The sequence below is a fragment of the Engraulis encrasicolus genome, chromosome 15, assembly GCF_034702125.1.
Source record: "Engraulis encrasicolus isolate BLACKSEA-1 chromosome 15, IST_EnEncr_1.0, whole genome shotgun sequence".
NCBI classification, from domain to species: domain Eukaryota; kingdom Metazoa; phylum Chordata; class Actinopteri; order Clupeiformes; family Engraulidae; genus Engraulis; species Engraulis encrasicolus.
Genome location: NC_085871.1, coordinates 740,411 through 755,478, shown reverse-complemented (window position 1 = coordinate 755,478; position 15,068 = coordinate 740,411). Strand labels below are relative to the sequence as shown.

At 40.5% G+C, this 15,068-nt stretch overlaps 2 protein-coding genes and 1 long non-coding RNA gene across 3 annotated transcripts; 1 reads left to right on the top strand and 2 right to left on the bottom strand.

Moving 5' to 3' along the window:
* The first annotated feature begins 65 nt into the window (after positions 1 to 65).
* cript (cysteine-rich PDZ-binding protein) lies at positions 66 to 3,982 on the top strand. The gene is made up of 5 exons (XM_063216752.1): positions 66 to 185; positions 541 to 606; positions 997 to 1,051; positions 1,627 to 1,739; positions 3,142 to 3,982. Exons 1-5 carry the CDS (start codon positions 170 to 172, stop codon positions 3,204 to 3,206), a joined length of 315 nt encoding a protein of 104 aa, XP_063072822.1. The 5' UTR covers positions 66 to 169; the 3' UTR covers positions 3,207 to 3,982.
* A 443-nt stretch (positions 3,983 to 4,425) lies between these two features.
* Positions 4,426 to 8,375, bottom strand: gch2 (GTP cyclohydrolase 2). The gene is made up of 6 exons (XM_063216751.1): positions 7,781 to 8,375; positions 7,352 to 7,461; positions 6,924 to 6,979; positions 6,137 to 6,168; positions 5,935 to 6,019; positions 4,426 to 5,340 (listed from the first exon to the last, which is right to left on the bottom strand). Exons 1-6 carry the CDS (start codon positions 8,085 to 8,087, stop codon positions 5,211 to 5,213), a joined length of 720 nt encoding a protein of 239 aa, XP_063072821.1. The 5' UTR covers positions 8,088 to 8,375; the 3' UTR covers positions 4,426 to 5,210.
* A 910-nt stretch (positions 8,376 to 9,285) lies between these two features.
* LOC134463577 (uncharacterized) lies at positions 9,286 to 15,031 on the bottom strand. Its single transcript, XR_010037774.1, has 3 exons — positions 14,886 to 15,031; positions 13,487 to 13,583; positions 9,286 to 9,381 (listed from the first exon to the last, which is right to left on the bottom strand). It is a non-coding gene; the product is annotated as an uncharacterized LOC134463577 (long non-coding RNA).
* Between the last annotated feature and the right edge of the window lie 37 nt (positions 15,032 to 15,068).

Below are 15,068 nucleotides of genomic sequence, written 5' to 3'. Positions count from 1 at the left end.
CAGTCCACAGGCAAGCCAATCATGCGAATCCGGAAAACTAAAATGTAAACATCCGGCGTTATATTCAGGAAATAGATGTCGAACAATCGATTGGTCTAGTCTAAAATTAGGTTCACAGGAATTAGCTTACATATTTTTGTTTGATTACAGCAATTAATATATTACAGTGATGGTTTGTGAGAAGTGTAAGTAATGGACTCATTCGTGTTATTCATGTTCATTTCTTGTTTATTGCTCAGAATTGTTTGTTCATACTAGACTAATAATCGTAGGGACCACGTACGTAGCATACGTGCTAATGATCATGAGCAATAACAATCATTTTATGAAAATAGAAATCAAATCTGGTTGTACACGACGTAACCAATGTATCGTTTAATATTCATCAATCTGACTTTTTTGGTTCCTTCCGATATTCAGTATATTTGTGTTATGCACTTCTATGAATTCTGTCCCAGAGTGAGCTGTAGGCCCTGTTTATCCTTGTTGTTGAACGCTACTTTGTTGTGACACGTTTTGTTTACGTTGACATTGAAAAAGGTGAAAAGAAACTCGGGCGGGTCATCACACCAGATACGTGGAAGGATGGTGCCAGAAACACAACAGGTCAGTGTTGCCAGCCTACTCATTTATTGTAGGCTACCCCTGGAGTTGTTGGGCAAAAGGGGACACCTCAGACATTCCGACACAGCTATCTATCTCCTTTGGCAACTTCTGTATTTGTTTTTTTGTAACCAATTCTTTATCACTACATATTTCATATTTGGACCGACACAGACACTCCCTCACTTTACCACTCACGACTTTTAACTCGAGTCTGTTTTTAACAGCAGAGTTTGTCTCCCTGTGTACTGGGATGTTTTTTTTTGCAGAGTTGTTTTTTCTTGTACATTATGTTGTACTGTGTGGTCTTTAGTTTAAAGGTGCTACTTTAGAGTTCATTGTACTTATTATAATGGTGATCAAGACTTTCTGTTCTGTCTTGTTCTCTTGCAGAGAGTGGTGGAAGGAAGCTGAATGAAAACAAAGCACTCACTGCCAAAAAGGCCAGGTATGGTATCTGATATCTAGTGTGTAGTTCTCATTATATCATCATCATCATTGTTCGCTTATCACATTGTCAGTGCATAACATGTTCTTGTATTGTGTGTAGGGATGTTAACCGGTAGCCATTTAACCGGTAGTTGACCGGATCAACGTTAACCGGTTAAAATGTTCTGCCACTGGTTAACCGTCCCCCGCCCCTCTGTTATGACACTGTGCACACACGTGTTATTGGTGTTTCATTGTATGGGGCGATATGATCACTCAATATCTAAAAATGATGAACGTGAGCATGAGCCGTCCCATGACGAAATCGATTAAGCGCAACCACGGCACAGAGCCAAATTTGCTATAGTGACTATTTGTACGCCGCTGGACATGACGGGTCGTGTCTGTGCAGCAAAACAAAAGGCTTATGTGAAAAATAAAATAAAAAACATTTCAGTACTGCATATCATGCACGGAACGTTGTATCATTTAAGATTACCGCTTAACCACCGGTTAATGAGGCTCAGTAGCCGGTTAGATTTTTTTAAAAATTTCGCCATCCTTAATTGTGTGTGTGTGTGTGTCTTAAAATAGATTCGATCCTTATGGAAAACCAGGCAAAACTGGGTTCGCCATCTGTAGAATATGCAAGAGCTCTGTCCACCAGTCTGGTTCCCACTACTGCCAGGGATGTGCCTACAAAAAAGGTATGTACTGATGACAAATTATTGATTAATCATTGAAGAAACAATAATGAGATAAAGCTTAAAAGTGTGGTTTTCTCCAATTTAAGTTGATCGTTTTTACACGCATCTAATATTTTGTGTTAGAAATTGAGCACACCTGATTCTTCGAGGTATTGAAGACATGCCAGTAATGTTTAACCCTAATTCGTATGTGAATGTTGACTCTAATTCATATGTGAGTTGACTGAACAGTAGAGCTGATATAAAACCCGGACGATCCGGTTGGAGAGCCGGATCAAGACCTCATCCAAACAGACCGGATGGCTGTCGTGCATTGATCCGCCAAAGGCGGGTCAGACGGCATTTCATTAATATGTCAACAAAATGGCAGTTACAGCGCGAGAAATTGTGAAACCGGAATATATCCTCTTTAGTTGACTACAACAGCCATTCTCTAATCTCCCTATGCTGTTCAGTCACGAACACTCACTGAGTAAAACTGAACCAACTCCCGCCTCGTCATTCATCGAGCCTGTTTGATCCGTCCAGCCTGTTGTGGCCAATTGAGTGTTTGAGTCGCGGATCACCGCTCCCTATGCGTGTGCTTCTGACTCTGTTGAGGTCTACATTTTAATGTTAATAGTGCTCTGCCAACGCTTTAACATCTCAGTCTGTAGGCTACTCTTAGGGAAATTATAGTCTACAGACGTGACTCTACTATCACTCACTGCGTTACAGCGTAGGCTACAGTCTTTAAAGCCACTGCTGCTGTCACTCCCCTCGTCCGAGTCACTCAGCAGCGGCGCCCTCGGCGACTCGGTGAGACGAATCCTGATCCGGATCGGATGAACGCTTAAGTTTCGTTTTTGCCACGAGTGTGTGAGTCGCAAGGCAACTCGGCAGCGGAAGCGAGTGGTCATCTGCTGCTCGCCTCCTGACTGTCCCTGCTCAACTAGACTTCTGCTCCCAAATGTTTGACTTTTAGTCTTCTTAAATACAAACACACACATTATTTATTGCAAAATCAGGAACATGCCGTTTCACTGCTGCCAAAGGCTGTTCGAGTTGTGGTTGCATGTTTAGTGAGGAGACCCAGGTGGGTCGGATCGCAGCATGAGTTTAGGAACTGTTACATTCATAAAGTGAGTTTTGTTGATCAAACTGTCTTACTCTTTGATTTATCAACGTGAATTGATAAATGGAACAACAAAGGCGAGGCGCATAGCTACTTAACGGCAGAAACGTTTTAAAAAATACATTATTTTTTATTTATTTTAAATAAGTGATCCGTGTGATCCGATTGATCCGTCTAATCCGGATACCCTCCTTGGAATGATCCAATCAATCCGGACGCCTCAAAGATTCGAGTTAAGCACCTCTACTGAACAGAGTACCTGATGTTTCTGTTCTTTCACGTCAACAGGAATTTGTGCCATGTGTGGGAAGAAGGTGCTCGATACGAAAAATTACAAGCAGACCTCCGTCTGAGCAGAGTTGACTGGCTGGACGTGCTCCCATTTGAGAAGGGAGGAGACGATGGAAGTGATGGCAGATTTTAGACGTAAACTCCCAGACGCATCGCTTGAGCTGGAGTTGTTGAAACTCACCAGCATGTGCCCCCGTTTGTCAACTGTGTGCATCAACTCCCTTGGACCTTAACTGGCTACAAAAATGTGCTGTCTGAATGTTTTGGTATACTGTTCCCTCACTAGAAGCAATACCCTAGGCTTACACTGTTGTCTGAGCATCACAGACGTGTTCTGCAAGAACCATTAGAAGTGCTTTGTAAACATCTTAGTAGGTGGATCACCACTTCACTTGACATTAGAATACATTTTTGTTTGTTTTTTATTCTTTAATATCAGATTTTTATTTTCCACAAAGCAATTTATTTTTCCACAATTCAGTGCGCTATATCTAGCATTGCTGATGTGGAAATCCCTGACATCTGACTTTGATCCCTCAGTATCTTTGTATCAGAGACCACCTCCGTGATGACCTTTAAATATCAACAGTAGCCCGAGGCAACACGCTGCATCCCATGCGGGTTTGTAGAGGTGAGCCCTCAGCACAACGACTGGGATGAGCTCACGTGTGTTCTGAGTCATGGCTGTTGTCTTCCCTTGGAACTGTTTTTATTATTATTATGATAATTATTTTATGGTCTCCCTTTATTATAGTGTTCATTTGTTGTATTTTTTTAATGGTGGATAAATCTAAATAAATCTGGATCGAGTGTAATAAAAGTACTTGTGTAATCTTCAATCTCCATACTTTTCACCCACTGAACTGGTCATTTCACATGTTTATATTATAACAAAGGAAAAAAAATAACCACAACAGGTAATTAACAGGTTATAATTACAAAGGAAACCATATCCTTTCAACAAATGACCAAAGATGATTGGACAATAAATATGACTGGATTTGGAGAAATTCTGACTGAAAATGATTGCCCCAATTTTAAGCCGTTGCGCAGAGTCTTTGTTTATAACCTTACTGTCACCAAAATTGTAATGTCTAACTCTTAGTGTATTCCGTAAGGCTTTCAGTAATGTCATAGCAATGTTATGATGTAGTTGAGTCTTTTCTGTAATGAGCAAGTGAGGCTATTGGAAAAGGTGGAAAAACTCAAATGATGACCTTGCTTGTGCATTCTACGATTTCTAAGATAGGACACAGAAACGGGACACAGAAACATGCATTGTAAATATATTTTAATTACAATATATAAATAACACAATGTGCCTGTCCAAAGTATGATGCAATAAACTGATTTACAGAAGGCACTGCTTGAATGAGGGAAATAGGGATGTCGATCGAGGGTTTGAATAGGGATAATGACTGACACTGTAATTTTTTAGAAAACTTAATTTCATTGAATGATGAAAACATGTAAAGAATGTATTGAACCAAACCAGTACTATAAACAAATCGCCACCAAACAGTAGGGGGTGGGGGAAACAGCTGATAAGGCTTTTAGGCTTTGTATGAGTGAAATCTTGCTGGTATGTACACGTTTGGCTTGGCTTTATCCCATTCACACCTAAGAGTACAACAGGTCTTACATAAGTGCATTGTCACGTCACTGAGCACCCGTACGTTTGTTTTTTTTGTTGTGTTTTTTTTTTCAGGAAGACTCTTAGCAGCAACCGCATTAGGATCTGGGAAATGAATTGGGTAACAGCCTTGGGATCACTGTGTCGAGGGGTTTCATGGCTGCTTTAAAAAAAAAAAGTATCACAATCTCCCTGAAAATTGTTACACCACCGTCCTTTTGCTGAAAATCTTACCAAGGACCTTACGGACACAGAAATACTGACACACTTCATAATATGGCTGCACAGTCACACCTGTTTTTTCCTGATCTTTTGTCTTTGCAGAAAGTGAGTGACCTCTGACTTGTAAGGAACCCCTTTTTTTCCAAGACTCTGCTGGTACCCATGTGTGTGTTTGTACGTGTGTGTGTGCATGTGCGTGCAATGTGTTGGTTCATGCACTCCTTGTTAAGGACAAGAACTCTTCTCGTGTCTTGGGGTCTTCTCTGAATACCCCCAACATGGCACTGGTGACGGTCCGGCTGTTCATCTTCTGTACCCCTCTCATGACCATACACATGTGCCTGTGACAGATTCCAAACAGCCTATACTTTAGAAACACTCCAGAAAATATATTCTCTTGATGCACTCATGAAACACTGCCTCGTGCACTGGATGATATTGTTGGACAACACAGTTTGAATACTATAAAATCACCAGGTCACACATGTGGTGAAGTATATCAATGGGACTTTGAATGCTCAATATAGTGTCTGTTTATCTCTGATATTGTGTGTCTGATATGTGTTGTCTGTGTCACATTTACTCTATTGAAACGAGCCTCTGTGTTCAATTATGCTGTAAACTCAACTGCCCCAGCACAACAATTACCTCGTACTAGTGTACAGTATGTCTGAGAAGACAGATATTTCACCAAGTGACGTTGTATGCAATGGAAGTTCTTTTTGGAGCTTGTTTCACCTTTCATCCAAAAGGAAGAATCGGAACTGAAGACGCCTTTTCAATGGAGAAACATTTCCCAGCTCCAAAAAGAAATCAACTTGCTAACAAGTAAGCTCTTACTACTACTACTTCAACTACTATGGTACTATGCTGCTTTTAACGGTCAAATATTATACATGTAACATACATATAAACATTCCTCAGCCAACACTTACGCTGCTTCAATGATTACTGCCACGCCAGCCGGTTGCAGGGCCTCCGAGATCGCTGTGGCTATTTGTTTAGTCAGTCGCTCCTGAACTGTGGAGTAGAGATCACATTGTCACATAGTGATCATGCCCGAGATAGCATTGTGAAACTCAGACAGGATTCTATGTACATCCAGAGAGGCACTCTTGTATTAACATTTCAATTTACCTTGAAGTCTGCGGCTGTAGATCTCAACAATCCTGCAGAGGACAGTGAAAGGTATTTTCAATTTCATCTGCCATTGTAATGACGGCACACAATACATTTAAAGCCTCCAAATAAGTTCATGAGGGTAGGAACATGCTTTTTTCTTCTACAGTACCAAAGAGTATACTACAATGGGGGGGGATTATGCTGCACTATGCATAAATAACTTTTAGTGGTACACAGATGCCTTATTTTCATGTCATCCCACAATTAACCCATCTCAAATGTGAGATGAGTGGCATCCAGGAAGTGAAAGGGCTTGAAGGCATTGCTGAGTCCAATTATTGAAATGAGCAGCCATTGACGTATATCAGACCCATCAATAATTCACACAATGTGGTGGCCAAAAGTACAGTATTACATCACATGCCAAATCAAACAATTAAACTGGTTTCATGGCACTAAATGTACTGGACTCAGAGGTCTTGACCCAAGGGGAAGCATTTATGTACGCTAGTGTGTGTTTCTCAACGTGGGCTCTACAGCCCTCCAAGGGGTGTTAGGGAGCCCTTGGGGGGTGTTGAGAAGGAGGCGGCTGAGTGGGTGGGTTGTAAGTTAGGGGCATTATTTATTGCCATACTATGGGGTGAGGTGTATTGGCAGACTTATAATGAGGTGAAGAGGGTGTTGAGAGGCCTATGATGAGGTCTGGTGTGCTGTAGGCTATGTCCAGATGTTCGTTTGTGTGTGTGTAAAAGGTAAATAAGGAGATAAAGAGTGCTATGAGGTTGATATGATGCCAACCTACCTTGCAAGCTTGCTCAGTCCGACCACTTTCTTGTTTGGCAGATATCCGATGTGTACCTGGGGGTCATTGAGGTAATCAATGTTCAACCTCAGACACAGTCTGTTATAGCTACCTCCACACGCAAGTAAACCCATTGACCCTATTGCCAGACCATCTCTTTTCTCCCACCTTATTTGAAAATGCTTAGCTTGTACACTTGCCCAGTTAGTTTTTCAGATGAAGCTAGCAAGTGTAACTGACTTGAGATATATAACCACAAATAGCCAAACATATAGCCACAAAAAAATGTACAAAAATAGCCATATTTTAAATATATATATTTTAAAGATGACTATTTTGGACATTTTTTGTGGCTAGAGGCCTATATCTGTGTGGCATTATTATTACGAGCTTCAGCCCTCTATCAATGTCAGCAGAGCAACACTTACCTTTCCGAAGAAGGGTACCAAATGATGCTCACAGAGAGAAAACATGTCAATGTCTTTCACAATCACCATCTCCTCGTGGTCCTCGTCAAAGATGGCATCATTAAGAATATCTACAGAGATGGAATAGGCAGATTCCCTTACATAGTGACACAACGTTAAAATGAACCAATTAGTTATGTTCTACAACTTAATGTCTCCACTTCATGTCCATTTCCATAAGAGGGACACACAAAAATGTTACATTTTTTTCCACACTGGCAACCAAAAGCATTAATGTGGATTGACGAAGATGGAGATTTTAAAAAAATCCGCAAAAGTTGGGAACCTGTACGCACGTAACGTAAAAATCATACACGTGTTTGAAATTATGTTATAATAATGTCTTAGCACTTACTGATAGGCCACTAACTGGTTTTTCAATAAATTTACCGTAGATATTTTCGTGGTATCCCTTTGTCATGAACTGCATGGCTTTGGCAGCACGAAGTGGCGTGCGTAAAAGACCCTGCCGTTCCGTGTTCTCTCCCAAACCCTGGAGGATAGTGGTGTAAGCCGCCTCCAAGATGGGCAAACGACACTCGTCCTCCTCCTCTTTGCGGGATGTCTCATTGGTGCGTTGAACAGGTGTTTTCTTGGTGTCGATAGACAGCTCTGAGAAACCGCTCCTGCAGTTGAATTCTGATAATAACTTGCCGTTGCAAATGCCGCTCGTCTCTGTAACCTTTTGATACTCCATTTTCAAGATCTTATTTAATTTTAACACGTTTGTTGTAAGACTTAGCCTATTTTTTCCTTTGAAAGAAAATATTTAGATAATATGTATGTAGCCTATCTTTGACCCCCTCTCGGCCAAAGAAGCGGGTAATTAACTGTAGCAATTCCCTGTCCTCTGTAACTGTTTCCAGATGAGGGGCTGTATTTAAGGGGTTTGTGTTGCGAAATTGGTCACGTTACCCACGTACGACGTCATAGCTAGAGGTTGCACGCAAGCTGAGGAACATCTCCATCACATGGATTTTTACTTAAAAATGGCTATTCAGTTCAAGGTATTGGATAACGAAGGTGAATGTGGCTGTCACGCGTTTTTCTCATTACATTTTCAGTGCCTGCCTGGACAATTTGATCTACCTAATCATTTTTAGACCACTTGAAGTTTTTGATTAGACATATTCAAACCATCAATTAGTGTGAATGATACTGATAATATGAATACATCCAAAAACTCAACCTAGAAGAAACCAAAGTAGTGAAGTGCCACTTTGATGTATGACAATTCAAACATTACATTGATTTTGAATTCTACATCTGGTTGACGATCAACTATGCTGTTTCATGGGTATGACTTCCTCATGGTGATAGGGCCTTTAAGAAAACAGTACATAGGCAAGGCTACAAGAAACAAGACACACAAGGCATGAAGGTTAGACTATGTGACACATTTGGTGAATTCATAATTTTCCTGGATTAGACTACATCCACACCTTGACCTGAAAGTAAGGCTATAACTTTACTTCATTAATTAAGTGTAATCACTTAATCGCTTTGTGTTTCACTTACATAATAAACTAGATGTGATCTAAGGCTCTTGCATCAGGGCTTTGCACCATTCCTTCATTCTCCAAACCCTGGTTTCCTTTTTGGGTGCTTGAAAAGAAAGACTTAAGTACTTACAGTAACAACTAGGCCTAATCCTTTTCCCATTTCCTAAGACATATTGCATTTCGATTTATATGTAATTCTGCATGTTAAAGTAGTATACATAGGCCTAATAATGTGAACCACAAAACCAATATGAAAGATGAATTTTGCATATTTTAGATGGTACTGCTTCAGCTTTCTTATTAGGCCTACGTATGTGGCCGGTCCATGTGTGTGCACAAAGCGTGTGTTGATGCAGACCTGCCTGTTGTTTCTATCCCTTATCAGCGACTGATCTGTGATGCTGCACTGCAGTGGGGAATCGTGGGGGAAGCCGACGTCATCAGACAGTGCTGAGACGTGCGGCAGGCCTGTGTCACTCAGCAGGCTCCCTGTGAATCACAAAGGCCCATCACATCATCTCAGTTTCCATGGCGATATAGTAGGCGACCGGCACATGCTATTCCCCGATGTTTCAGCTCTGTTAATTAAATCTGTGCTGATTGTTGCTGAACTAAGCCTGGCGCTGGTCTGGAAATCAGAACAACCCGCCTTGTTACTGGTTGCTCGTTTCATTTTCCAGAAAGTGTGTGTGTGTGTGTGTGCTTGTGTGTGTGTGTGTGCATGTGTGCGTGCCTGCTTGCACATGTGAGATGCAAACAAAGTCAGAGAGAATATCTGATATTTCTCCCTGATATCCTCCTGGGTCTTGATCATCTTGACCGTCTTGTGTTCATTAAATGGGATGGAACCCAGCGACAAGGGCGTAGGTTTCATCTGAGCTTTGGTAGGGAAGCTATAGTACTAGCTGCACTAGTTGCGATGGCGAAATAACTTGTCCGCCTAGCTGCACCAGTTGCGGTGCAACTAATGACCACCCTTTTCTTTTTGAGGGCTTTCAGCACCACTAGCACATGGACCACTCCACCGAACTTCCTGGCCGTATAATGTCCCATCACTCTTTTGCAAGCGGCAACATGGATCGTCACTCATCATAGCTCCAAATAAACAGCGGTTATCTCTCATGTCATAAAGAACAACCAGTTTAAAATGTTTTTTTAAATGAATGCTACCACTTTGTAATCGGCTATTGAAATATAAACTAATCATGTAGATTTTCGATAGGCCTACATTAAAATAATACGACAAAAATGGGTAGGGACAATTTTATATCCCTAAAATATTGGTAGGGACATGTCACAACCGCCCCCCCCCTAAACCTACGCCCGTGCCCAGCGATATGTTTCATATGCACCAATAGGTCACTAAGGTCAATGGAGAAGAACTTGCTGGTAATTCAAAACGTCTGGAGAGGCAGCCTTTAGCTCCTATGATGCAAAGCTTTGGAACCAGCTTCCAGATGATGTAAAAAAACAATGCACACTATTGACAGTTTTAAATCTATGCTAAAGACCAAGCTGTTTTCAGATGCCTTCCCTTAGCAGCTCTAAATGATGGTTTAAATTTTCTTTGATTGTAATTATTCAACGGTTTATACTAATGTCTTAATTTTCTTTGACTCTTAATTCTTTCTTGTTTCCTTTCTTTTTTTACTTTTATTTTTCGTGAGGCACATTGAATTGCATCTGTGTATGAAATGTGCTATACAAATTAACTTGCCTTGCCTTGATACAGCTGGTTCTGGTGTTGTCGTGCTAGGAGTCTGTGAGACAGCAGCCACAGGCATGATCCAAATCGACCTTTACCCAGCTTACATCACTTCCTGCTGCACCTGGCATCTCAGTGCCCTAAGGCACCGACCCCCAACATCACACACAAAAGACCTGAGCTACTTTAAGTAGCCTACACCACTCTCGTTATATCAGTGCATTAACATAGAACTAATCAACAACACTAGTTTCAGGATAAAGAAATCATTTCTGATTTCAGAGATGAAAGAACCCAGTTTCTCTTTGGTCAAATTAAGCAATTAAATCAATTGAACAAGACATGTAGCCTACACCAAAATAAACAAAAAAATAAGCGAAAGAATGATCCCATTATTTAAGAAATGAAAGCTATGCCGTTCTTCCAGGAAGATTAGACGGCATTTAGCTCAATCATTCATTTACATTAATCAACCAATCACTGCTTTAATTTTTTGGCATATGCGCTTTGTCACATTCATCTATCTTCAGCCAATAGGATGCCTGCACATTCATTTACAGTTTTTCTCAATTGGTTTTGTACATTTCTCACCACAGAATAATAATTCTCAAAACGTTTTGTTCAATTCTGACTTCCTGGTGTTACCTGTGCACATGATAAAATCAATTTCTCATAGTTTTCAGCATATAGCAAATACTTTTGTCCACCATGTAATGGTTGTGTACAATTCTCAGCTTTTTCGTACATTATCAATTGCTTTTGTCATATCACTCAAAAAGTTTTGTCACTGAATGCATGAAACTATCGCACCCCCCAAAACATTTAGGCCCTAGGTCATAGTTTAAGTCTTCACATGCAAAATGATTTACCAAGCTGTCATAATGTGATAAGCACTGTATATGGACATTCCATTGGATTTTTGTCTATAAATGTGATCTGAATTGGTAAATTGCTCGCAGGTAAATATTGACTCTCTCTAATCAAAGGCAGTAGAAGGGATAGAGAAAACAGGCATACAATACAACGATAGGCACTGTACTGCATTATATTACTCTATGCCTCATGTGCCCTTTATAATTATGCTCCGTGCAAAATTACAATATTTCCCTACAATTTCACAAGACAGTAAGTGCGCTTTATACAGTATCAGTGTATTGTTTCTAATTTATTTTGCCTTACAGCTCTATATTTTTTTCACATGGGCCTGCAAGACAAGTAACAAAGGGTGGTAGAGGGCGCACTTTGACACCTCAACCAGAGTTGGCTATTTTTTGTATTTTGCAATGAAAAAAACTGTCAATAAATAGGTCATACTCTAAATGTATATCTATTACAATCTTATCTGATCAATGTAATATAAAGTCGAATTTACAACATTTCCCATCCAATCTAAACAACATTTCACTTCAGAAAAGATCCTCGAGAGTGTACAAGTCAATTGACAACATGACAAATCCATTTGACTAGCTTGTCCATACACTATGACACAATGGTTAACCATTCTGCTGGCACTGACACGTTCATTGACGCAAAAAATTGTTTTTGAAAGACAAACTAAGGATTATGAGCAAGAGACTCGGTTTTGCAGGTCTTCCACAGTGTTTTGCCATTTGTTAAAGCTGTTTTGAAAATGAATATTATGTTTTGCAAATTGCGAGAGATTCGAGAAATGTCCAAAAGCAATTGAGAAATACTGTAAAAAGTTTCTGTCTATCTCTGCTCTTCTGCTGACTAGAGTACGCTGGCGTAATATAGTGTAACTATCTTTCTGTCAGACTGATCAAACAGCTATCTGTCCACTTGATGGAAATGACCTTTGATATACGTTTGACCTAGCCTGGTCCTGACCATCCCATAATACTACCATTTCATTTCGTATTGGAGCCAATCCTTGGGCGGAAGTACGTGAATGGCTCGCGAGGCTACGTTTGACCTAGTTTGATATTCCTGTCACCCAGACTGATGGAATAGCTATATGCCCAGTTTATTGAACTGACGAAGACACATCAATACAGTGAATAAAGAAAAATGATGCAGCTCTGTCACCCTCAGAATAGCAGAATAGGTGCTCAAGTGGGAAACCCACTCACTTACTGTAGAGAAGCGAACAGTGATCATTTTGGATAGAGCTTACATTTAGTCTTACAGATAACACAATATATGTACACTGTACACTGTATTGCGTGGCTTGTCACTATGGAAGTTGTATTTGTCATTTTAAATGCCATTGATTACTATTGTGTTCAAATAATATACCCTATAAAAAAAAATTTCAGTGCAAACTGACAATAAAGTACTATCGTATTGCATCGTATCGTAAGTAAAGACAGAATGGTGACGGTGGCTATTGGTTTTATGGGAGAAGCACACTTTGTGTTTTAAAACGATCAATTCTGTTATTTTCATTTCAGACTGGGCAGCATCTTCTGGAGGCATTGCTCTCTCAGTGATGTAGTGATGCAGTCTGCTCTCTAGGTGGCAGTAAAGCAAATCAGTCCGATAATTTCACACATATAAAAAATATTCCACTGCCTGCATGTACGTAGGCCTACGTAGGCTTCATGACAGTAAGGTGGAAATAAAGGATTTTTTTTTGTTTCACGCCCAAAATCACTAAATGACAAGTTCAGATATTTGTGACTGAATGCTATTTTTTCCATTTTGTCCTATACTGACTGACACTAGGCCCTATAATTAACAGCACTGCCAAGCCACAGCAAGACAGGACCGGTGATGAATGTGCAGTCAAGTCTGTCCATGGGAGGCTGATGATGGAGCTTAAAGGGCCTGTAAGAGCCCAACAATGCCCCTTTGTCATGCTCCACACATTGAAGTCACATGCCAAGGTGTACGAGAAAGCGCAAGCGAAAACAAGCACTGGAAACTCACGTGACAGATGTCCAGGGACTACTTTCTCCCGGGCCATTTCCATCCCAGTCAGAAGGATGTGAAGACTGTATGCAAGCCGTCCTTTGTTTAGGTGTGTCTGAGGAGATCCAGAAATTTGATGATGTTGCCTGATAAAAAGCAATGTACTGGAACACTAATGAAATAATATAAATGTGGACAGTATGTTATTTTGTAACAAGGCTGTGTAATAAAAGCAGTCAAGTGTAATTACATAACATACAACTGAACATACACGGCAGCAATCTCACTGTAAGTGCGAGTGTTATCCAGAGGTTCACCAGACAGCTTACCTCAGTCTTAAAGCAGATAGGCCTAGTTCTTCAGTGGCAACTCGGTGTGCGTGTGTGTGTGTGTGTGTGTGTGTGTGTGTGTGTGTGTGTGTGTGTGTGTGTGTGTGTGTGTGTGTGTGTGTGTGTGTATTTTACATAAATAAATTGTGTTGAATTATGATTAAGATATTACTTCCTTTTGTGAAAAAATGGATAGATGAAGACATAACCTGGGCTAACCTGAAATCAAGAAGACCAGCAAAAAGACAAGACTGTGATAAGGCCAAGACTGTAAAAAAAGTGGACTTGTCTCATGTCCAAGACAGCTCAACACTTCCAAATATCTACCAGGCCTACTGCAACAGGACTGTGACTGCTTCTAAATGACATAATTTTGCACCCATGGCAAAAGGTGCCATAAAAGACCATGTGGTTAAACTTAACGTTTACGGTTTAACTTTTATCTTAGAAATATACAGCCAGCCTATGCAGGTGTGTAAAGTAAAGTAGAAGTACTCTTGCAGTGAACCTCATTAGGTACAGTGGGATACCTATGTAGGGTCGTGCGTGCACTAGTGTTGTAACCTTGCATCAGTAAGAGCTACTTCTAGGCCTACTTCATACACCTGTGACAATACGGATTCTATGGAGAGGGCAAAGGCCTATTAGTACAATGGGGACATCTGCTGGCCATTATTTATAATAGCAGCTAAGCGTTTCTAATGCCAGCATGGCTACATTTGCTTCCAGTGATGTGCAGTTGTTTAATCATCATCATCATCATCCTCATCATGACATTATTGAAAGCGCAATTAGCAATCGTCATTTCGCTAAATCTATTGACAAAACTAAGGGAAAAAGCCATATAGGCCTAGTCTGTCAAAAAAACAATTTCTTTAAAAGACAAAGACAAGTAGGTTACAGCTTGGATCATATTTTGAAGGTCTGTATCTGACAATCAACAAACTTTGTTCAATTGAGACAACAGTGTTTTGCACACTAGTAGTAGGCCTAGGCTGAGGCCCTTGGCCTAATCATATTCCACATGTCCACATCCATCTTTTATCAATGTTTCCTTTAGGCTACATAATTATGCTAGTGATATGTACCTGCAACGCCCAACAGAATATGATTAACACAATGCGTTTCTTCGGAATTGATTAAACGAATCTGGAAGGTATTTGATGCACATGGATCTGACGCGTGTGATCTGGCCATGACACCGCCAGACTCTTTCCCCATCCGGGTCTCCAGCAGTGGGACTACCGTGAGCGAGGCCTTCCATTGGAGTT

What these genes read in the sequence shown, in the direction of transcription:
- cript (XM_063216752.1), top strand. An exon ending in CTCACTGCCAAAAAGGCCAG is followed by an intron (nt 1,052 to 1,626) that starts GTATGGTATCTG and finishes GTCTTAAAATAG; the next exon opens with ATTCGATCCTTATGGAAAAC. An exon ending in GGGATGTGCCTACAAAAAAG is followed by an intron (nt 1,740 to 3,141) that starts GTATGTACTGAT and finishes TCACGTCAACAG; the next exon opens with GAATTTGTGCCATGTGTGGG.
- gch2 (XM_063216751.1), bottom strand. Translation starts at nt 8,087, where the DNA reads ATGGAGTATCAAAAGGTTACAGAGACGAGCGGCATTTGCAACGGCAAG. An exon ending in ATACCACGAAAATATCTACG is followed by an intron (nt 7,462 to 7,780) that starts GTAAATTTATTG and finishes CCATCTCTGTAG; the next exon opens with ATATTCTTAATGATGCCATC. An exon ending in GCAGTAATCATTGAAGCAGC is followed by an intron (nt 5,341 to 5,934) that starts GTAAGTGTTGGC and finishes AATCTGTCACAG; the next exon opens with GCACATGTGTATGGTCATGA.